The sequence below is a fragment of the Emydura macquarii genome, unplaced genomic scaffold, assembly GCF_026122565.2.
Source record: "Emydura macquarii macquarii isolate MOO-44397 ecotype Brisbane River unplaced genomic scaffold, CSIRO-AGI_Emac_v2 contig_1704, whole genome shotgun sequence".
NCBI lineage: Eukaryota > Metazoa > Chordata > Testudines > Chelidae > Emydura > Emydura macquarii.
In genome coordinates this window covers 252,297-276,673 of record NW_027131841.1, presented here as the reverse complement: position 1 = coordinate 276,673, position 24,377 = coordinate 252,297, and the positions used below count along the sequence as shown (strand labels likewise).

The 24,377-nt window shown below is 45.0% G+C and overlaps 1 protein-coding gene across 2 annotated transcripts in view; it reads right to left on the bottom strand.

The window, feature by feature from the left end:
• The window catches only part of LOC137158514 (sodium-dependent neutral amino acid transporter B(0)AT3-like), a 64,306-nt gene that overhangs the window by 14,913 nt on the left and 25,016 nt on the right, over positions 1 to 24,377 (bottom strand). Inside the window, exons 3-8 of one of the 2 annotated variants that reach the window (XM_067556300.1) lie at positions 20,087 to 20,224; positions 10,760 to 10,941; positions 9,497 to 9,607; positions 3,440 to 3,552; positions 2,795 to 2,923; positions 1,827 to 1,983 (exon numbers count right to left, since the gene is read on the bottom strand). In XM_067556300.1, the coding sequence (XP_067412401.1) occupies positions 1,827 to 1,983; positions 2,795 to 2,923; positions 3,440 to 3,552; positions 9,497 to 9,607; positions 10,760 to 10,941; positions 20,087 to 20,224 (830 nt within the window). The remainder of the gene's footprint in view (positions 1 to 1,826; positions 1,984 to 2,794; positions 2,924 to 3,439; positions 3,553 to 9,496; positions 9,608 to 10,759; positions 10,942 to 20,086; positions 20,225 to 24,377) is intronic. The other variant, XM_067556301.1, reaches the window with a different exon arrangement.

Here is a 24,377-nt window from a genome sequence, read left to right as displayed (position 1 = left end):
ACAGTCTCTCACTAAAGGCTCTTAGGCAAAGTAAGCTGTCATGGGATAAGAGGAAAAATCCTCTCCTCGCTCCATAACTAGTTAAAAGATAGGAAACAAAGGGTAGGAATAAATGGTCAATTTTCAGAATGGAGAGAGGTAAATGGTGGTGCTCTCCAGGGGTCTGTACTATGACTAGTACTGTTCTACATATTCATAAATGTTCTGGAAAAAGGGGTAAACAGTGAAGTGGCAAAATTTGCAGATGATAGATTTGCAGATTTAAAAGATTGTTGAGTCCAAAGTAGGCTGCGAAGAGTTACAAAGGGATCTCATAAAAGCAGGTGACTGGGCAACAAAATGGCAGATGAAATTCAATGTTAATAAATGCAAAGTAAAGCACATTGAAGAATATAATCCCAACTATACATATAAAATGATGGAGACGAAATTAGCTGTTACCACTCAAAAATAGTTCTCTGAAAACATCCACTCACTGTGCAGTGGCAGTCAGAAAAGCTAACAGAAACAGAATGTTGGGAACCATTAGGAAAGGGATAGACAGAAAATATTATATTGTCTCTTTATAAATCCATGGTACTCCCACATCTTGAATACTGCATGCAGATCTGGTTATCTAAAAAAAAGATGTATTGGAATTGGAAAAGGGCAACAAAAATGATGATGTGTATGGAACAGCTTCTGTATGAAGAGAGATTAATAAGACAGGCACTTTTCATCTTGGAAAAGAGATGACTAAGGGAGGATATGGTAGAGGTCTATAGAATCATGACTGATGTGGAGAAAGTAAATAAGGAAGTGTTATTTTTCAACATCTTCATTAATGATCTGGGGGATGGGGTAGATTGCACCCTCAGCAAGTTTGCAGATGACACTAAGCTAGGGGGAGTGGTAGATACCCTGGAAGGTAGGGATAGGATACAGAGTGACCTAAACAAATTGGAGGATTGGGCCAAAAGAAATCTGATGAGGTTCAACAAGGACAAATGCAGAGTCCTGCACTTAGGATGGAAGAATCCCATGCACAGCTACAGACTGGGGACCGAGGGGCTAGGCAGCAGTTTTGCAGGAAAGGACCTGGAGGTTACAGTAGATGAGAAGCTGGATATGAGTCAGCAGTGTGTCCTGGTTGCCAAGAAGGCTAATAGCATATTGGGCTGCATTAGTAGGAGCATTGCAAGCAGATGGAGGGAAGTGATTATTCCCCTCTGTTCGGTATTGGTGAGGCCGTATTTGGAGTATTGTGTCCAGTTTTGGGCCCCCCACTACAAAAAGGATGTGGAGAAGTTGGAAAGAGTCCAGCGGAGGGCAACAAAAATGATTAAGGGGCTGGAGCACAAGACTTATGAGGAGAGGCTGAGGGAACTGGACTTGTTTAGTCTGCAAAAGAGAAGAATGAGGGAGGATTTGATAGTGGCCTTTAACTACCTGAAAGGGGGTTCCAGGGAGGATGGGGCTAGGCTGTTCTCGGTGGTGGCAGATGACAGAATAAGGAGCAACGGTCTCAAGTTGCAGGGCAGGAGGTCTAGGTTGGACATTAGGAAAAAGTTTTTCACTAGGAGGGTGGTGAAGCACTGGAATGGGTTACCTAGGGAGGTGGTAGAATCTCCATCTTTAGAGGTTTTTTAAGGTGCTGTTTGACAAAGCCCTGGCTGGGATTATTTAGCTGAGATTAGTCCTGTTTAGAGCAGGGGGTTGGACTAGATGACCTCCTGAGGTACCTTCCAAGTCTAATCTTCTATGATTCTATGATTAGGAAAATGAAAAGTATTGCAGTCCATAACATTTTTGAGGAAGGATTATTTTGAGGCTTGCAAGCATGATACCTGATCAAGAAATTCTTGAAGATCACAACTTCTCAATTTGAGACCAGCAATTTTGTCTGGATAGTTTGTGTTCAGGAACTCATACCAGGTTGTATAGTTGTCTCTCATGATGGTTTTGTCCGGAAGATCAAATTCATTGATGATATTAATAATGTTCCTGCCACAAAAAGCATGCTTGAGCATTTTGCCTTAATATATAAGAATTTGTTTAGATATCTTTAGATTATAGTGACAGATGCTTTTGCAGGGACCCATTATCTATTTTGAACTCACCTATCTATAGTCAGTACTGTATATGTTTATGGAACAACATAAATTTAAAATATTTATAATAAAGAATTATATTCAGCTTTATGAAGTATTCATAACAAACATAAAAATGTTAAATGGGATATTATTTTCAAAATAATTATGGAGAAATATTTGGAGAAATTAACTATTATAGTATGGCTTTAGGTTCAAATACAAACTCCACTTTCAGACTGTCTATGCAGACATAGTACATACAGCTGGTCTGTGTAAAAACATGGTCATATTATCGTTACTTTGTCCTCTCTCCCTCCCTCTTCCATCTGTTGTCAGAGCCATCTGTTTTGTTTGGTCATAAACCTAGACTATGAGTTCTTTGGGGCAGGAAATGTCATTTTATATAGCCGTACGGCACCTAGCACAACTTAGCACTGATCCCTGATGGGCCTCCAGGCACAACTGTAATACAAATAAGTAAATAATAATAATAACAATAATGATTAAAGGTTTTAGCATTTGTTTTACTTGTTATTAATACCTCCTCTGATAAGTATTGATAATGACATTTAAAGGGTATATGCCATAAAAATGTTTACATTAGGTTTCCTTTGTATATATACAATAAAAATGTGTTCTCTGAATATATGTTTCTGCAGTAGCATGTTTTCTATCTAGGCATTTAGGCTGCTCCGTAGCATCTGAAAATCCAAGTGTCTCACCTGTCCAGGCAGTCCCAGTAACCAGTAGTTGCCTTAAATCCCAAAATAGAAAAGATTGGGATGGAGGCATAGAGTGATGTCATACTATTTACAGCTGCTATTGTCACAGCATCTTTCTCACAGTCATTTCTAGAAAGAGAACACATACAAACTGATTTTTGCAACATGATAGGTTTATTCAACATATATATTTTAGCAAAATAATTAGTTTTTAATCACTAGTCTACAGTTTAATTCATGGACAGACTGTAGACTGTTCTCTCTCTCTCTCTCTCTCTCTCTCCACACACGCACGCACGCACGCACGCACGCACGCACGTAAATTTTACCCACAGGAAAATCACAAAACATGAGTCCTGAAATGAAATTATACTCAGTTTCTATGAGAAATAATATTCACAATATTCTTGCAAATACTGAACATTTCGGAAATTGTCTTTTTTTCCCTCTAGGTTTAAAAGGAATAATTTTTCTTTCCATCTTCTAATCTATTTTAAGTACACATTTATACATAGTTTAGCCATTGGAAAATCAAAGTTGGATAAGATACTTTAGAATAATAAATACTGGTTTTCACAGTTTGAAGAATATAATGAAATGCAACAAATAGTTAATCTAATCTGTAAAAGTTGTAGTCATACTTACTTTGGTGAGTTGTAGCTTGAGAATGCTATGAGTCCTCCAAAAGCCAAGGAGAGAGAGAAAAATATCTGGGTGGCTGCATCAAGCCATACCCGGGGATTGTTGAGAACGTTCAGCTGAAACAATTGCAATTAATGTGTGAATTAGACTTGCTTTCAAACTTTCAGTTGTCTTTTTCTTTGTTCTCATACTTCATTCCATAGTTCATGAATTATGGTCCTACTTAAGAGTGCTGAAAAATGGAAATGAATGCCAAAATATTTCAATGAATTGGCATATTTTAAAGGCACATTTGAAATTATGCCAGAATTCTGAAATCTGTTCATTTTTAAGATCTCACTCCAAAAAGTAATTATAGTATAGATCTTGTATCATAGGATGTAACAATTTTACATGGACACATTAAACTTTGGCTAATACTATACATAAATAGTTAGGGAAGTAAAAGTATTTCTATGGGGCTCACCACTGTAGTAACTGAACATCTACGAAATCAAGCTACTTCAGTATTGTCTTCCTAGTGCTGCCAATTGTATGTCTAAAAAGTGTATTTAACCTTTATTGCTTTTGTTAAGAAAAGTGTGTTTATTTTTCCATGTCTCTTGAATCCATGTATTTAAAAATATTAAAATGAACTAGTGGTACCAAAAAGCCTCAGTCAGATAAGTTAAAAAGGTATTCTATTTGCGGGAAGAGAAAGCATCAATAAAAAATGAAGAGACAATCAGAGAAAAGGGGAAGTCGATAACAGTGAAGATGAATTAGAAGTTAAGAAATTAAAACAATTGACAAAGGGCAGGTAAAGGTATCAGTGAAAGAATTCGTGACCAGTAGGATTAAGAACAATGTCAGTGGATAGGTGGCCCTCTGAAGGGGTCAGGGGCCCACCCTACCTCTGACAGGCTCCACAATGGGGAATGAGGCAGCTCAGGTTCACCTGGGAATAGTTAACTCACGGAATAACTGGGGGGTAGTTAATTAAACAAGAAAGAATCTGGGCATGATAAAAGGACTTCAGTTAGAGAGGAAACTTCTGAAGAAGCTGCCAAGCAGTAAGATGATTCCTCAATTAGATGGGCTTCTCTAGCAGCCCCTTCCAAATGCTCTGAAGGGAGAGAAGCAGAGTCCAGGGCAAGAGGCTGCGGAGCATATAGAAAAGGAGAGGTAGGAAGTAGCAGCAAGGTGGAGCAGGATTGGTTCTGGCTGTTCTAAACAAGGGCCTTGAGTTTGGCCCCTGAGTGGAGTGAGTGATCCTGGGTTCTTCTACCTACTCCAGCCAAGGACTTTGGAGAAGAAGTCCCTAAACCCAGGAGATATAAGACTGTCTAGCCCTATTAAAGCCATGGGACTTTTAACTCTCCATTAACCTGGAGGGCAGATACTATTAAGCATCTGGCCACAGGACTGGGTCATAACAAGGACTTGACAAACATGGAATCAAATGTGGTGGCATAAGGGGAATGTTGTTGGGATGCTGTAGCTCCTCATCCCGCTGCAAGGGGCTGCTAACAGACAAAGGCCTCATATTACAAATAATAAGAATTTTTTTTTAAAATATATGTTTGAAAAGGGATCTGAACACTGATATAGGCTCATTATTAGATGAAGATGATAAAATTGTCAAATATATCTAAATGTACATACATTTATGTTCTGTATTTGAAAAGAAGCTGAATGATGTAGTTATATCATACAATGATGATGAAATACTTTTCTATTCCAGCAATAACCAAGGAGGATGTTAGAGCATCTAGTACAGTTAAAAATTTTAAAATCAGAAAGGCAACATATTTTAAAAGGGCTCGGATCTATGCCTGACACTAGTCAATATTTTCATCAGTGATCTGAAAGTAAATGTAAAGTCACTGCTGATTAAAATTTGCAAATGACACAAAGGTTGACAGAGTGGTAAATGGTGACATGGAAGCCATAGAAAGCGATTTGTGTCTGGTGGTAGGATAGGCCAATTCAAACAAAATGCATTTTAAGGCAGCCAAAGGCAAGCCCATGCACCTAAGATCAAAGAATGTAGGCCACACTTACAAAATGGAGGACTATATTCTGGAAATCAGTAAGTCTGAAAAGGATTTAGGAGTCAGAGTGGACAAGCAACTATTATATTTGGATTCTTATACTGTGCTCATCACCCTAATATTTGAGCACATTTGAACAGTACATGTGACTGCCATCTGTTTTTCTCATCCTCTGAGCTGAACAATGTGATAGGGTAACAAAAAGCGTGAATGTGATCCTTTGACATATAAACAGAAGCACATTGGTGCCAAATGGCAAAGAGTTCACTGTTCTTTCAAGCAACTCCTGTCTCAGTCCTGACAAACTCACTACGTCTAATACACTGCTTTCATGATATTTATCCATAAAAGTTGAAATATGAGGTCTCTACTGAAACTTGTAATATGTCAATACTCAATCATAGCAAATGTGTGTGGGTAATATTTAAGGAATAGTGTAACTATACTGAAAATTATGCCCTTATAGTCTTGGAGTGAAAGTGAATCATTGGGGAATAATACATCTCAGAGATGGCCCATTCAAACAGGAGGGAGTTGTCACCCCCTTCTTGGCTGGTAAGGAGTGCCCAACCGTCTACCTTTGCACCAACCCAGGAAAGTCAATAGAAACCATCAAATACATACTATAAACATTGAAACCATTTGGAAGTGAAAAGGAATGATATGACAGCGAGGGGATTATCCTGTCTGTGAATAAAGACAAAAGACTCATTCAATACATCAGAGGATGAGGAAAAACATTCTGCATCCATTCACTGTGGAGGTACCATGATGAGCACGGGTGCTTCATGAAAGACTTGGTCTCAGCTCCTTAGGGCTAGCAAGCACTGTGAGATACTGAATTTTGGAGTAACAATTTATTAGACAGGAAAGGTAACTATTGATTGTAGGCACTAGTGCAAATTTTATTATTTTGTTTTGTATATAACTTGTTTCTATCACTCACACTTATTTATTTGAATCTCGATCTTAAATACATTTTCTTTTGTTTTACTGTAATTGAACTTAACTGCTGTGTGTGTGATACAGGAGTGCTGGTCTAAGGTAAATGGGTAAACTGATACACTTTCCTTTGGGAACAGAGGATCAGGGATTTCCATGGCTATCCAATGATCAGGGCAAGATACCACATGAGGATACTTTTGAAGGGATTGAAAGGGTTCATATATTGTCAACCTGCAGGGCAAAGGAAGGGCTGGTATAGCTCAGAGGAGAGAGCTTCAGTGGCTGGTTTTGTTAGGGAGCTAACAGCCAACTGGCACAGGCAAAAATCCATCTTACTGGAGGCAGGCGATAACAAAGTGACTCTCAGCTCTGAGTGCCTTGAGAAGCATCACAATAGGTCACTAATACAATGTGATACGGATTGCTTGGTAGACAGGGTGCAGTCAAATGTGCATTTTAATAAAGCCAAATGCAAGGTCATGCATCTAGGAAAGAAAGAATGTAGGTCATATTTACAAGATAGGGGATTATATCCTACAAAAAAAAAGTGATTCCGAAAAGGACTTAGCTCATTTTAACTATGTCCCTTATCAATGCAGTACTATGGTCAAGGGGGATATATTTGACAATTTTAGCATGTGTGTATGTATAAACGGGACTATTGAGCAGGAGTATTAAAATTATTATCATTGTATATGGCACCAGTGAGACCTGGGAATGCACGAAGTTGCATAAATTCTAACACTTCCCCATGATTTAGGAGTTGCTAGAATCCTATTCCCAGTTTGATTCTCAAACTAGGCTTTCTCTTGCCTATCTTGCCTATGTGGCCCAATCTAGTGGGCATGCTCTGAGCATGCCTAACCCACACAAAAAATATCCAAGGGTGAGCCACCTTGGAATTTTGGGGGCAAGCTGGTGTGTATGAGTGTTCAGAATACCCAATATCCCAGTGGTGAAGGCACTCACTTGGGAGATGTGAGAACAGATAATTCCAGCGCAGGGACTGCCGCAATAGGGGAAGAGGGTAGAATTGTGCCCAGCTGGGGCCACCACATTCTCTAGCACATCTCTGGCCCTAGAAGAGTGAGATGGAAACCCCCACACACTCTGGGGTGCTATGGTCCAGGTGGTGCCACTTTTCCCATACCCCTCCATGTGGCCTTTGTGGAGAACTGCAGCGAGGAGCCAGTTAGAGACTCCAATCAGCAAAAGCAGTCAAAGCAGGGACCTGTGGATGTCTCAGGTAAAACTATAGGGAGTTCTAACTTTTTCTGCCCTGCGCTGATTTGCTGTTTGCTCCAACCCTCCTCCTCCCTCAGTCTCTTCACCTCAGCTTCACTCTACAGCTACACTTCCTACCTTCTCATCCCCTGCCTTGTCCCCCCTTCCTTCCCCTCCTAAGTATTCCCCCACCCAAAAAGAAAGTTATGGAGATAACTTGCCATCATCACATAGTTCACTCTGCTTGTATTAGACACCCTCCCCCCACCCTGTGTCTGTCCTGTCTATTTTGATAATATTGTCAGTTTCTTTGTACTGCTGCTGCCCCAACCCCCACCTGTCATCTCTTATCTTTTAATTAGATAGCTCTTTGGGGAAGAAGTCTGTCTTTTTTTTTCTGTTTGTACAGCACCCTAATTGGGGTGCCTAGGTGCTATAGTAATGTGAAGAATAATATTTGTTGTTATGAATTTTCGGTTTGGCTGATGAGTATGTGTGTTGAGAATACCCAATAGCTTAGTGGTTAGGGCCCTCACCTAGGAGATGCAAACTACATGTTGGAATCCCAACTCTGCCTGATTTAGAGGAGGGATTTCAACCCAGGGCTTCCACATCCCAGGTGAGGGCTCTGACCGCCAGGCTCGTCTAAGATGAATCTCTCATGTTAGAGCTGTTCCACTTTGTATAAATAATTAAATATTTGTTGGAATAGGGACTTGAACCTGACTCTCCTGCATTCAAGGTGAATGCCCTACCCGTGAGCTACTGGCTATAATGGAGTTGGGGGAAATAATCCTTTGCTCGGGCTTTTTATGAGAAAGGACTGGCCTGGTTTACGTGCCTAACTCCAAGACAGGGGTCATGGCTGAGAATCCCAAGCAGAGACAGGCACCTCCCTCTGGCCTTCAGTCAAGCACCTAAGGGCCAGATCAATGGACTCAGGCACCTACCTACTTTTGTGGGATCTGGGTCGTAAGCCCCACACCTGTCCTCTGCGTTATACACCTAGCTAATTTAGGCAGCGCCCCACACAGTTTGCTGGGTTCAGACAATCCCTTGCTTGGGCACCTAACTCAGGGCTGTGGATTCTACTGGGTAGCAGGGCAGTTAGGACATAGGTGTTGCAATACGTAAGTCCCTTTTGTGAATCTAGCCCTTGGTTCTACTGAAAATATTGAGAGAGATTATTATTTGTGTTTTCATTGCACCTAAGAGCTCTAGTTATGGACCAGGAACTATTATGCCTGGTGCTGCACAACCACAGAACAAAAAGACAGTTCTACCCCCAAAGTGATTACAAGCTAAGTAGCCTTCTCAAAATGGCCACAAATGAGGGGAGCTCTGCCTTCAGTCCTACTGAGAAACAAGGGGAGATGGCAGCCTTTTGAATTCTTCATAGTAAATTCTGATTCTTTCAGGTTCTGCTGAAGAAGACGCTTTCAATTATGAAGAATAATGAGGGGAAATTAACATTAATCTTTTAAAAATCAAATGTTTTATTTTAACTCCTTAAGTGAATTATTTTTAAAATCTCAGAACATTTATTTTTTACTCAGAAAGTGTAATTTTGGTAGAATGTACATATTTTTCATAAGAGGCTAAATCAGTACTTTAAGTGCAAAACTCAGTTCCACCTTAACTATGATGTCACTAAAGAGACTTTCATAATATGTTTACACCTAAGTATATACTGCACCAGAAAGTATGGATATTCAGATAACTACAAATACTTCAACTAAAAAAACCTTAGATGAAGTACTGGTAGGAAGTTGTTGGAAAAGCAATATTTGAAAACTAGAGACCCAGTATGATAACTAAAAAAAGTATGTTTCTGAATATACCAAACACTGATACTTACATTAGGAGTGAAGAGGTAAACTAAACCTTCAGTGGCTCCTGGTAGAGTGAGTCCACGAATAAGGAATATAGTTAGGACCAGATAAGGAAATATGGCTGTTACATAAATAGCCTAATAGGGAAATAAGAAAAGCGAGACACAGACAACAAGGTCTATAGAGGTTATTTTAGTTACTATAACATTTCATTCCAGTAACATTTGTTGAAGCAGAATATTCTAAATATTACATGTTTTTTCAAGAAGCAGAATGACTAGTTACAGAATTTGTTTATCATAAAATCCCTCCCTAAACCACATTTGGGGATATCTACTCTAAGACTTATGCATTTGAAAGAACAGGCCTTGTTTTTGTATCTCCCTTGAAGATGAAATTCAGTACTTTAAGAACATGAGATAGAGCAGCAAGTTAACTTTTCTAGGTCTTCCTAGTCTTTGTATTTCCTCATTGTAGGGAAGCAGAGTGGTATCCCTCCGAGCCTGAGATGGAGGAAACACTACACTCTCTTGTGGGCAGAGCCAAGCCAGCACTGTCCCCATGCCAGAAGCAGAGGGGAGGGACAGGAAGTATAAGAGGCAGCACTTTCAGCTCAGTTGGGCCAGAGCCAGACATCTTTAGCATGTTGCGGGCCTGTGGACCAGACACTGAGCTGTGTGGTGCCCTGCCTTCAGCCGACACTGAAAGTGGAGAAGAGCTGCTGGGACTGCAGTCCACCACTTACCTTGAGGAAACTGAGGACCTGCAGACTATGGAGTCACACCAATGGACTGGTAGGAAATAGCCCAGGGAAAGTAGATATTAGCCAGATTGTGCTGTCGCAATACAAGTCAGCATGTTTTGGCAGGAACCCTGCTGACCCAGTGCTGGTATCCCCTGCCATTGTTAGGGCCCTGGGCTGGAACCTGGTGGAGTTGGGTGGGCCTGGGTCCCCCTGCTCCACTGCTGCCAACCCCAACCCTGGAGTGGTGTCCTACTCACCCTCGGTTGGAAGGCCTGTGCCTTGTTTGTGGTTTGCCCCAGCCAGAAGGCTGCAACTTCCGAGACTATGTTTGCTGGCTGCTTCAGCCAGAAGGCTAGGCCAAAGACTGCTTAATTGCTTAGTGCTCTGCCTTGTCCAGAGGTGGGAGCCCTTAATCTGTCTTTACTGTCTGCCCTAGCCTGGAGGCTTGGGCCAGGGACCACTGAATAGCCTTTTTTTCTTGCCTAATGCAGCCAGTCAGAATGGCTTTTAACTGAGCCTGAGATGGAGGGACCACTACACTCACCTTTCCTGTGGATTCAATTCCTCGAATGGTACAAATGTACACAATAGCCCAGCAAATGGCCAAGCACAAAACTAACCACCATTGTAAGGTGTCACTGTCAGTGATACTGGAGCTTATGTTTAAAGTTCTCCTGTACCAGAAATAATTTACGGCAGTGCTTTCATGGCATTCTTCAATGTGTCCTGAAAAGAAAAGTATGACAAGTATTACTAAACTAGCAAGTGAGAGATTTAAACAATATCTCATTTTGCATGCACTATGGCAACAATAATTATGAAGCAACATTTTATATTAGTGAAGACAGGCAGCTCTTTTGGAAACATGAAATATTCGTGAAGATCAAGGACTGAAAGCCTCATCCAGTAGTGCACAGGAGGCTTTACATCATTTTTATGCCACTCTGTGCTAGAGTCAGTGGGATCAGTTTAAGCAGTCTCGAGCTACTCTAAATTGTACATGGCAACAATGGGCTGTTGCAGCAGCTAGTGATTATCAGAGTGCAGCAGAGGCTATGCACATGCCCCAATATATCATGTATGCCAAGAGCTGTGAAGGAATGACATCCTTCCACTGATTGGGATGCCTCAGCTGAAGCAAGCTTTCAGCTCACTTTGTGAAAGCCACACTGGGAGCCATAGATCTGAACCCAATGCTCAGCAACACACAAGGTATGACATCTTTTATTCAGTTTCCAAGACTGAGTCTTAGCTAGGGCAGCAGTATTCAAGCTGTGGTCCACTGACCACTGTTATTCTACAGAGTTTTACCAGTAGTCGGTCCTATGGAATAGAGCTGGACAAATAACTCATTTTGTGGTGCACTGACAGTTCCAAAAAAATGACAAAAATTGGTTTGAGCAAAACTGAAATTCAGAATTTTTGGTAAATTGAAAGTGTTGACAAAAGTTGTTTAAAGTGGAATGAAACGTTGTGGGACTTTTTGTGTGGGAGTGGGTGTGAAAGCACAGGAAGTGAAGGGCAATATTCACAAGACAGGAGGAGAACATGATGGCATACGCATGCACACCCTCCCTCCACACCCAAGTGGCAGGGACAGTGGTTCTTAAACCACGGCTCACAGACCACTTGTGACCCAATCAGCACACAGCTACGGCCCATATAACATCCTCAGGGCCATACAGATAGTGTATATATTGTGTAGATGCGGCCCACGTAACACACAAAGAGCTGCATATGCAGCCCACAATGGCAAATAGATTGAGAACCACTGGACTAGGGCATTCACCTAAGATACAGGAAACCCTGGAGTAGGAATTTGAACCAAGGTCATACCCCCTCCCCCCACTTAGGTGAATGAAGTAATCCCAGATTTGTGGGGATTCTGGAATGGGTCTCTCACTCAATCTCTCCTGTTGAAGATGTCCTGTTTTGTATCAAATACTTGAGTAGTCATTGGGCTAGAGAGCGATAATGACTATAGCCTAGGGCAGTGGTTTTCAAATGGGGGTGTGTGTACCCCTAGAGTACATGAGTTCTCGTCAGGGGGTACATGAGAAAAATCCTGTAATGGCAGACAATGCATTTTATTTAGTAAGATTTAGCAATCTAATTATATATATATATATTATGACCCTGTCTCAAATGGAGGTCCGTGGTAGACTACATTATTTGGAAAGGGTTACATAGCCTAAAAGGTTTGAAAACCACTGGGTCAGGGCACTCACATGGGAAGGAGAGACCCAAATTCAATTCCTTGATAGCAAACAGGCATTCAACCTGGGATTTCCCACATCATAAGTGAGTACCCTAGACACTCCGTTAGTGGGAATGGGGCAGCAATAGCTTCTCTTCAGGCACCATTCACAGTACAACCAAAGTACCCTTGTGAATCTAGCCTCTCCCTATTATTTTTTGTCTGAAACTATTCCACAAATGTGTCAAACTAAAGACTGGCCTCTGGCCATCAACAGAAGAGCAATTGGACTCTCAAGTGATTCACCTCCCTTCCGTCGGACAGCTTGGAATTATGAAGAGATAATGCTCACTGACTTGGGAAATGGATGAGTCCATATAAGGACATTGTTTGTCACCTGATCCTGAGGGGAGCAAAACCTGAGAGGGGAGAAGAAACATTATAAAAAGGGGGGACATTTGTCCTGCGCTCTCTTGTCCACTCCCATCGACAAACACCACCAAGCAATTGAAATACTTACCAAAGGGGAGAGCCTGGCTGAAGGGAAACCAGCCAGCCTGTGGTGAGAATCACCTAAGTTTGTAATTTTGCTGAAAGTGTTAAGCTTAGTTTAGAATGCATTTTGCTTGTATTTATCTTAACCAAATTTGACTAGTTATGCCTTGATTTATAATCACTTAAAATCTTTCTATAGTTAATACATTTGTTTGTTTTATCTAAAGCAGTGTGTTTGGTTTGAAGCGTGTTGGAGACTCCACTTGGAATAACAAGGCTGGTGCATGTCAATTTCTTTGTTAAATTGACAAATTTATATGAGCTTACATTGTTCAGTGGGCATAACTGAACGTGGTAAGATGGAGGTTCCTGTGGTTGCATCTAGGACCGGGGGTGTTTCTTGGGGTCATTCTGTTGCATAATCCAAAGAGTGGCTGGCTAAAATCACTCGCTCACTTAGTTGGGAGCTGCTTACATGCTGGCGGTTGTGCGTAAACAGCAGAGCAAAGTAAGATGGGCTCCAAGAATTGGGAAATGGAGTGAAATAGCAATACACCAGTCCAGATTGCACCAGGGGAATGTCACAGAATTATCCAAAATGGACCACAAGTGGTGAATTGTGGCATAGTTTCAATATCTGAAATTGGTTGTCCCCCTGGAACATAAAGCTAGCCCTCATGATAGGAAGCCATTTTGTAGTCAGAATTCTGAGTCAGGTTGGATACCCTGCATCATTCAGTGTCTGGCAGATTTGGGTCATGGAGTGGATGAGGGACAGACTGCTGATGAATGTCCTGTTGACAATGTTGGAAACCGTGAGCTTGGTGACAGAGGGGTGGGATAGGGCATCTGCCTTCAGATTAGTCATCCCCAGGCAATAGATTACAACAAAATCTAAGCAAGTGAAGAAGAGGGATCTGCAGATGTGACATTGGTTAAGGTATCTAGCTGTCCAGAGATATTTCAGGTTCTTATGGACTGTCAGGACTTGGACTGGGAATTGTCCCCTTCCAGGAGGTGGTGCCATTCTTCAAAAGATGCCTCGATAGTCAATAGCTCCTTGTCCCAAATATTGTATTTTGTCTCTGCTGGGGTTATTTTGAAATAATTAAAAGCACAGGGTGGAATTGGTTGTGGGGATCCATGTTTTGAGATAATACGAAGCTACAGCAAAGTTTGAGGTGACTGCCTTCATTGTAAATGGTTTAGTGGTATCTGGGTGATTCAGGGTAGGTGCTGAGGTGAATGGCCTCTTTAGTTAATCAAAAGCCAACTGAGCCTCCGTGGTCCAGGCGAACCGACTTCTCTTTTGCAGGTCTGTCATTATAGGTGCAACCAGACTATGAAATCCTTCAATAAATTGTTGGTAGAAATTGCCAAACCCCTGGAAGTGTGGCATACATACATCCTCACATACATCCTTGGGTGCAGGCTAGTCAGATATTGTCACCACCTTATGCAGGTCTATGGTGAGTCCCTCAGGCCAGATGATATATGCCAAGAATTCCATGGTGTCATTATCAAACTCACAGTTCTCAAACTTTGTTTAGAGGTGGTTTTCGGATAGTCTCTCCAAGACAGTGTGCCCATGGTGATTGTGGAGGTCCTGTTCTTTCTTTTTGTTCAACATTTTGGAATACAGTTGATATTTAACAGGAATCCCTGCAGCCATTGGAAAGATTGGGGGCTTGCCGAGGTCGTCATTGGATCCTCTCTTCACATCACTGAATTCTTTCAAGGACTGAGCAAGTCACAACAGGTTGCTGGACCCCAGGTCTACTCTCAGGGAGATAGGATTGTCATTAAGACATGAAGTCAAAGCATATCATGCCTGACCGCCAGCAGTTGCCTGGGTTGTGGGCAAATAGCCAGAGGATGTCAAGGACAACTGGTAAATGCTGTGCATGAATTAACCCAAACTAGAGTTTCTCAATGCTTTTGAAGGCTAGTTACCTCGAGGGGTATATCTACACTACAGTTAAGAACCTGCAGCTGGCTTGTGCCAGCTGACTCAGGCTTGCAGGGCTTGGGTTAAGAGGCTGTTTAATTGCAGTGTAGATGTTTGGGCATGGCTGGAGCCCAGGTTTCAGGACCCTCTTAGGTGGGAATGTCCCAGAGCTCATGCTGCAGCCTAAACTTAAACATCTGTACCACAGTTAAACAGCCCTTTAGCCTATGCCCCATGACCACAAGTCAGCTGGCATAGGCTAGCTGCAGGTATCTAACTGTAGTCATATCCTTAGGGAGCCATCTGGTGGTGGCCAGTCCCAACAAAGTGAAGTGACCAGTCTATGGAATCCACTAACTTGGGGAAGTCCTTGCACTCAGTGGGGCTATGGTGTGCTTGGGCAAACTCCAGATCTGTGACATTGCCTGAGGCACCTAAATCCACCAGTACCTTGGGGCTGGTGTCAGGCATCGCAGGCAGCTGGAGCCAGCGAGCACTCTTGGATTCTGATTTGCCATCGCTAGGGTACCAGTGGATGAGTGTTGATATGGGCTGCTAGATAGAGGGGGAAAAGCGCCAACCTAGCCGAGAGCCTCCTATCATGCTTGGGCTTGGCATTTCCTGACCCAGGCACAGAATGGACCTTGGCAGGTAAGCTTGATGCAAAATATCCTGGTCTCCCGCAGTATAGGCGGGGGCCCAATGCCTGTCATTGAGTCTTCTCCACATGGAGAAGCATGGCTAGACCTGATCAGCTTGCATGGGTTTGAGCAACAGAGAAGGGAATGAGGAGATGGGGTTCCAGAGCCAGCAGAGCTGATGGGATCCAGGAGGACCATCTTTTTTCTTGGCAGCATTCGGTCAGATGGTTTTCAATCTTGATGCACAGGTCGTCTAAGGCACCCAGGCCAGATGGTGATTCCACCAGTGCCAGTTCATCTTCAGTATTGTCCTTTAGGCTGAGTCAGAAATGATAATGCTGGGTGGCCACATTCCATACGGTGACTACTCCCAAGTTGTAATATAGGGATCTATTAGTGCTAAGTGGCAAAGGGTTCACTACTGTGTCAGCAACTCCTATCAGGCCTGACGTAGTCACGACACTTAACACACTGCATTCACAGTATTTATCCATAAAAAATGTCATATTAGCTATTAAATGAAAGCCAGGATCATGCTGGTCATATATACACAGTTCCTTAAATATATGACACAAAATGTTATTAGTTTTGAACATATATCCCAAGAATCTGTATATTAAAGTATAAGTCATCAGCAGAGACAGGTTCTCTCAAACAAGGAGTGTTTGTCCATTTAGCTAATTGACGTGTAAATTAAGCATTGTATTGTTTCCCAATCATTGATCATTGATCAAATCAGTGATTCCCATCATTGGCTTGCAGTAAATGCTAATAAAGAACAAAGATATGGAAAGTCAACAATAACAAAAAAACAACAAGCAATGCGGAAGAAGTGTCTTATTGGGGATTTACTTCAAAAGTTTACTGGATTATAATTGGGGGACAAGTGAGACATTTTGTGTGCCATTTACTAAGGGAACCTCTGGAAGGGCACAGGGTGTTCCTAAACACATGGGTTCTGATTTTGACCGAAAACCAGCAGCTCTGTCGAAAACTGAATCCTTGGGAGAAAATCTACTTTGTTAAATAGAAAAAATAACCATTAGTAAGTGTAGACCTAGGATAGTGTTTTAGGTTTTGTATGTATAACCATTTCTGTTTCCGTTTATTATCCTTACTCAGTATTTCTTAAAACTTAACATTTAATCATAAACTTCTGATTGTTTTACTTTAAATATATTTCAGTGCTGTTATAAAAGACTTGAGCCTGAGGTTGAACCAGTCTAGCTGAGTGTACACTGCTCCTTTGAGGACAGCTTACCTAACAATTTCTGAGAGTGTCCAGTGATGGGGGTTGGCTACTGAAAGGAACACTTCAGATGCTCTTTGAGATTGGGGTGCACTTAATATTAACCTGTAAGTTGAATTTAGAGTTGGCATATGCCTAGAGGAGAGTGCTTAAGTGACTGAAGGCTGGCACTGTCAAGGAGCTGACACCCAGTTACCACAAAGAAAACCTCCCTCTTGCTGAAAAAAAGGAGTAACAAGGTGACTCAGTCCTGAGCACCTCAAAAAGCCATCAGAGTCACAGCCCTGGGGCACCCTATAAAAACATCACACAAGGGTTGGAACTCAGCTGCATATTTAGTATGCAGCTTTGTCTGTCTGCTTGCAACTTGGGTTAGCCAAGAGCACTTCCACAGTTCTAATGAAGTCCTCAAATTATCCAAGAAGCAGGTTTGATTTTTCTAGGAGTGGAGATGCCCAAGCCAGGGCCTCTCCATGAAGCAGGCTGATAATCAATCCCACTTGCAGTTAGTCAGTGGATACGACTGTGGGCATAGCAAAAATAGGAGCCAACACTGATTTAGGAACCCACAGAATTTGTTGCTATTGACATTAAATTTGTCAGGCAGTGTTGTTTGAGATTTCAGGATTGCATTCTGTCTCTATGGGCAGCAACTTGGGCCTGCAAGGTCTGTAGTGCTCCCACTATATCCATCAGAGATATTGGCCTTTGCAGAGTCTATGCTTGCTATATCAGCTCTAGTACTCCTATTGTTTGTGTTGGGGCTGCTCAAACTGTCAGTTTAGCACTGTCAGTGACCGGGAGTTGATGATTATGCCTACTGGTTAGAGTGGCTACCAGGGGCCAGAGCCCAGGGTCACAACCTGAGTAAGGACCCAGGATTTGGAGCCCCATGCACTCCACACCTTTGCCAGTGCACCCGGACTTCTCTGCATCCCCAGCTTTGCCAGTGCGCCCTGCTGGGTCGGTGCAGAATCACTATATAGTATCACAATGGACAAGTTTGGTGAGCCTGAGTGCTAAAGGATTCTGGGAGCAGGGCCTCATTCCACTAGATTGTGGAAAATCACTGAAAAGGCCAAATTTGCACTTGGCATCAATATGTGTCACAAATGTTTATGTGTAAGCAGCTATGCCCAGTGGTTAGGGCACTAGCCCAGAATTTGGGAGATCAGAGTTAAATACCTTGCACTGCCACAGACTCCTGGGTGACCTTGCGTTCAGACTTAGTCTGTGCCTCATTCTCTGTCTGTAAAAGGGGAGTAGTACTTTCTTAGGGGTACTGTGAGGATAAATATGTAATACTCAGATATTCAAGCCCACATCCACAATGGGACTTAGGTGTTGCAATGCTCAGTGTCACAGCGTCTAGAAAATCACAGAAACAACACTGCTTTGAGCAGGGGGTTGGACTACATCACCTCCTGAGGTCCCTCCCAACTTTAATATTCTGTGATTCCCAAATTCTGAGTTAGGCACCCTAATGTGCTCTGTACAATGAATGGAGAGAGATAGGTGCCTTAGATTGCAGTTCACAAAAGTCAGCACACTAAGCCCTGGTCTACATTTACCTTGCGATTCAGTGGCAGTCAACGGGAGTTACGCAAATTACTCAGAGTACTTTACGTAACTCACATCAACTGCTCTGCTTCCCTTCTGCGCGCTGTCTACACTGCGCTGCGCCCGTCGACACAGCACTATACTTCTTGAGGGGGTGTTTTTACTCAGTCAACTTCCTGATCAATTGAGCGGGTTGATACTGACCGCTCAATTGATCCAGAAAGATCAATCTGGCGTCGGTGAATTTGCCGCCGTCAGTATAGACATGGCCCATGTTGGGAGCTGCCTAAGCTAGCCAACGGGAGATAATGATGACAAAGATGTGTCCTAAGCCCCCTGCTCTCATGGAGATAGGTGCCCAAGGGCCTGTCTACACTTTAAATGCTACAGTGTCACAGCTACAGTGCTGCTGCTGTAGCACTTTAACACAGAGCAGCGGTTCCCAAACTCTACCACGCTGTGTACCACCAACCTAAAACGCCAACACCTGTAGCACCAACACCTCTAGGGGCAGGGAGAAGGGGCAGGGCTGGGAAAGGGGAGCGGCTGCCACACTGCTTGGGGGTGGGGGCGGCGCTGGAGCAGCTCCTGGCCAGCCACTTTGTGTCTGGGAGGGGAGGGTGGCAGAATGGCCAGACCACCATGCTGCTTGGGGACGGGGCCAGCACTGGAGTGGCTCCTGGCCAGCCACAAAGCAGCAGGTGGACGCGAGCCATTGGGAGGTGGCCTGCATACCACCAGTGGTACGTGTACCACAGTTTGGGAACCACTGGCATGGACATTGCTTACATAGATAGGAGGGGTTCTCCTGCCAGCATAGGTAATCCACTCTCCCAGCCCCCCCGAGTGCTGGTAGCTAGATCAATGGAAGAATTGTTGTCAACCTAGCACAGTCTACACTGTGGGTCAAGTCAGTAGAGCTACATCTCTTGGGGATGTGCATATTTTATTTCACACCCCTTAGAGACATAGCTATGCCGATGTAAATTCCCATGTAGACCAGCCCTAAGTCTGGAGCTTGTGATCCATGAACAGGAACCCCTCTTGTCGAACAACTTAACAAGGGTTGTGGTGGATTCTCCATTACCAACAATTCTTGAATCAAGGGTGCATGTTTTTCTGAAAGAAATGTTCTAGTTCAAATAGGAATTCTTTTGGAAGTTCTGTGGCCTGTGTTATACAGGAGGTCAGACTATATGATCCACAGTTGCCCCTTATGAATTTTGAATTTGTAAATCGATAACATTTAAAAACATGGATCTAAGAGCTAGACTAAACCTTTAGAGGCATCCCTGTGAAAGGGGAAGTGTGTAGTTGTGCCTTACCAGGAAAGAATTTGGGCTCAGATGAACAATTCCTTCTCTGCTTCCTCCTTACTCCTGAGAGAAAGTAACTCACTATAGCCTCTTACAGGGTACAGCTTGCTCCCCTGTACCTGTCAACACTAGGCACTGCTCAGCTCCCCTTCTGTCCAGTTGTTCACTGGGAAGAAAGAATACCTAATGTACAGGGCTTCTCTTTATCCCATGCTCTAGCTGAGAAGTGGCAAGTGTTATTTGTCTGCAAAGGGATGATGGGAGCAAAAGCTTTAGACCCTTGTGTGACCATATAGGACTGGGTAACCATCTAGCTCCAACAGTGCAAAGAGAAGATCTTAAATGAGCCATTTAAAAAATCTGTACAATAAGCTTTTAAGGCCATATTACAAGATAAAAAATAGGTTATAATACTTATAACCCCCTTAACACCAATAATGAGAAGAGAGATGAAATATTAATTACCTGTTCTGTTCCCATTTAGTGGACAAGCGCTCCAAGGAAGGGGCTCTTGGAAAGAGTTAATGAAATACCACATCACCCAGGCTAAAATGGTGTTATAATATAAGCTCACCATGAATGACACCATCAGTGAACCAATACCTATTGAATACACAAAGTGTCAGTTTAAACAGATTATGTAAATAAGATGTCACAACACTCTTTTACTTTACCCAACAACCTATGCCATTCCTGCTACTGGATTTGCCCTTATCTCCCATTCTTCTTCGAATGCTTGCTCATGTCCATTCCACTATAGGTGTGTGCATGCCTGCGTGCACAGTTACCCGAAACTTTTTCCCCCTTAGCAAATCCTGTAGGGCCAGCTCTGGTGCCCCCTGGAGCCCCGTGCACATGCCGCGGTATTTGAGGCACTGCCAGCCCTACGCCCCCCTCAGTTCCTTCTTTCCTCCCGTGACAGTTGCTGGAACTAGCTTTGCTCTCAGCAAGTACTCTTCCCCTTGTTTGGACTTGTTTGCTATTCTAAGTTAGTTTTAGTTAGTTAAGTAGTTGTTAAGTGTTGTTAAGAGTAATTAGAGATAAGGCAAGTCCCTACGGGGACTTCAAGTGGCTGGGTTATGCCCTGGTTGCCAGAATTCAAGCTGTGTGCCTCTTGTGGGAAGTCCTTCCCACTCAGCGACCTCCCCCCCCCCCACACACAACCGCTACCTTAAGTGCTTGGGGGAAGCCCACAGAAAAGACAAGTGTAAGATCTGCAGGGCTTTTAAACCGAGGACTCAAAAGGACCGAGAAATCTGGTTGAAAGCCCTGATGATGGAGGCAGCGCTCTGCCCGGTGTCCGAGCCAGCTCGCTCCACCTTGGCACTGAGCGTGACCTCGGTATAGAGTGCACCGCCAGCTCCAGCCTCGACTTGGCACCGCGCAGTATTGCTGGCACCGAAGAGGAAGAAGCAGCGTGCGGAGCGCGGACACTCCCCTGCACCATTGGTATGGGCAGGGTCGAGTACGGAGATGCACTGGACCCGGCTTGTCGAGTCTTCTCTGGTGCCTGCATCTCCAGCCAGGGAGCCTTCCCTGACTCCTCCTCCATCGACACCGGAGGCTTTTCAGGAGGCAAGAGCCTTGTTGGCCTTGCCTATCTCATCTCCACCCACCTCTCTGCTGAGGGAGACGGGGCCAGTGTCATGGGGGAAACCCACATTGGGTCTCCCTGAATGGTGGTGGAGAGCCCTGGGATGGGGAGGAAGATCTCCTGCTGGATGGTCCCTGAAGGTAGAGCAGAGCCGCTCCCCCAGTCGCTCCAGGATGGCGTCGGTGAGCCGACCTGCTCCGGCACAGAACGTGGAGTCTCCCTCTCAGCACCAACATCAATCCTCGGCACCGGAGGCAGCTCATGACAGGAGGCAGCACCGGCGGCGCTCGGATAGCTCCCGCTCCAGATCCCTGGCACCAAGGAGTTCGCCTGCAGCGAGGCGGCACATAACCCAGTCGCCTTTGGAGGACCCGGCGCCGCAGAATCCACAATGCGGAACCTGGTTGCCGGAGTCCAGCTCGGCACTCAGGAGTTTGGAACGGCACCGACCTGTCACCGAAGGTGTCTGCGGGGCCACAAGGCAAGTGACAGTGGAAATCATCAGTACCAAGACAATGTTCCAGTACTTCTAGCTCTCTGGAGTGCACCTCTGTTTGTCAGCACCACTCATGGTGACAGAGGTAGTCCTCATCGTCCTCCAGGTCGGAGGTGTCGAGAAGGCGGTCCCAAGCACAGAAGGGCACCCGGGACCGAGGATGTACATGGCACTGCCAGTCCAGTGACTCGGGGTCTCCCAGCGGGGACAGTCGTTGGGAGAGTTGACACCCCCCACAAAGCGTCACAGCCTGTGGTGCAGTCAGCCCTGGGTTGGCCCCAGGGTCAGTGGTCGCAACAATGGCCTTATTGGGCCCCATGGGGTATCCAGATGGGACTGGGGCCCAAATCCATTATGTCATCAGGGGTGCAGTCCATGCCTCTGGCACCGGCGAAGGCCCATAGACCCCACTCCTTGGATGAGGAGTCGGACCCCATGGAGGGACCCTCAACAGGTGCAACCCTTTGCCAGGAGGGGGCGAACCCACAGGACGCACCGTGTCAGTCCTCTTTCTCCTCACCGGATGAAGCAGTCTCCCGGGACCACTCACCCCGCCCTGGGAACCCTGGTAGTAGATGCGGTTAACCAGCGAAATAGGCAAGGTCAGCCAGGGCTCACTCCCAAGAACAAAGACAAGAAGAAGCTGGACTTGTTTGGGAGAAAGGTTTATTCCATGGCAAACCTGCAGTTCAGGATTGCCAACCATCAGGCCCTCCTGGGTAGATATAATTTCAACCTGTGGGACTCCCTCAGGCAGTTCGCTGAGGCCCTGTCCCAGGACCAGGCTGCAGATTTTAGCACCATCATGGAGGAAGGAACCATGGTAGCTAGGGCAGCTCTCCAAATGTCCTGTGATGCTGCTGAATCGGCGGTCAGGGCCATAGTCTCCGCCATCTGCAATCCTCGGGCTTGTCCCAGGAGGTGCAGCAGTCTATTCAGGACCTCCCTTTTGATGGGTCGGCCCTGTTCTCCGACCAGACGGATGCAAAGTTGCACGATCTGAAGAACTCCAGGGCCATGCTTCACTCCCTGGGCCTGTACCCACCCCAGTTTTCCAGGCGTCAGTCACGCCCCCAGGCACAGCAGCAGCCAAAGCCTCTGCCCAGGCTTTTTCAACCCTATAGGGATAGGAATAGGGGGTTTAGAAGGAGAAATCAGCTCCCCATCGTGTCTTCAGCTCCCCAGCAGGGGCCCTTCAGGAGGTCGGGCAACCAGAGAAGACAATTTTGATGGTGTGCCCAAGGGTGGTGCCCTGACTGCTCTCCTGGATCTGCCTCGCCCTTCCTAAACAGGTTAAGGCCCTTCTATCCCACAAGGGCAAAGATCACTTCGGATCGTTGGGTCTTTGGGATAGTCTCAGGGGGCTATGCTCTACAGTTTACATCTACCCCCCACAACAGCTATCTCCCCTCCATCCCTCTTCAAGAATCCCACTTGCTCCACGTGCAGCAGGCTGGGACTGCTCATAAACGAGCAGAAGTCCCCAGTAAGTCCAGTGCAATGCATAGAATTCATTGGGGCCACCCTGGACGCTTCCCAGGCCAGAGCTTTCCTACCTCAGCCACATTTCGAGGTGATGGTCTCTATCATCTCCTAGCTGCACCGATGCCCCGTGACAAAAGCTAGGCACTGCCTACAGTTGTTAGGCCACATGGTGGCCTGCACATACATAGTGAGACTAGCTCTCCTGAGGCTCAGACTGCTCCCTTGGTATATGTGCCGAACAGACACCCATTGGACCGAATGGTCACAGGTCCCCTGCCCATCTTAGCCTCCCTAAACTGGTGGCGGACTCCCAGGGGAGTGATGAAGGGCGTTCCATTCAGGGAATTGGTCCCGTCGGTCAACCTAATTTCTGATGTGCCAGACGTAGGATGGGGAGCCCACATCAGCGCCAACCTAGGCACTCAGGGACTCTGGTCGGGGAAGAAGAGGCTCCTGCACATCAACATGAGGGAGCTGAGGGCCATACACCTAATGTGCAAGGTGTTCCTCTAATTCCTGACAGACAGAGTGCTGCAGGTGCTGATGGACAACACCGCAGCCATGTTTTACATAAACAGGCAGGGGGGAGCACGCTCCTCGGCCCTTTGTGAGGAAGCTATCCGTCTGTGGGACTTTGCCATGAGGCATGATTTCCACTTGACTGCCTCTCATCTCCCGGGAGTGAGGAACAATGAGGCAGATTGCCTCAACAAGTCGTTTCTATCCTGCCACGACTGGTCATTGCATCCGGAGGTTGTGATTTTGATCTTCCAGAAGTGGGATGTTCTGCAACTGGACTTATTCACGTTGGCCTGGAACATGAAGTGTCCGAGGTTCTGCTCGCTCCAGGGTCGCAAGACTGGGTCAATTTCCGACGCGTTCCTCACGGACTTGACGGGGGGCCTTCATGTATGTGTTCCTGTCCATTCCGCTCCTACCCAAGGTCCTTCTGAAAATAAAGAGGGACAGGGCGAACATTCTACTCATCGCTCCAGCCTGGCCGAGACAGCACTAGTTCAGCATGATGCTGGACATTTCGATTGCCCCACCCCTGGAGCTCCCGAGTCAACACGACCCTCTATCCCAGGACCATGGTCACCTGTTGCACCTGGACCTGGACTCCCTGCAACTCACGGCCTGGAGGCTCTGTGGCTGAAGGAGGGAGAGAGAGCCTGCTTGGT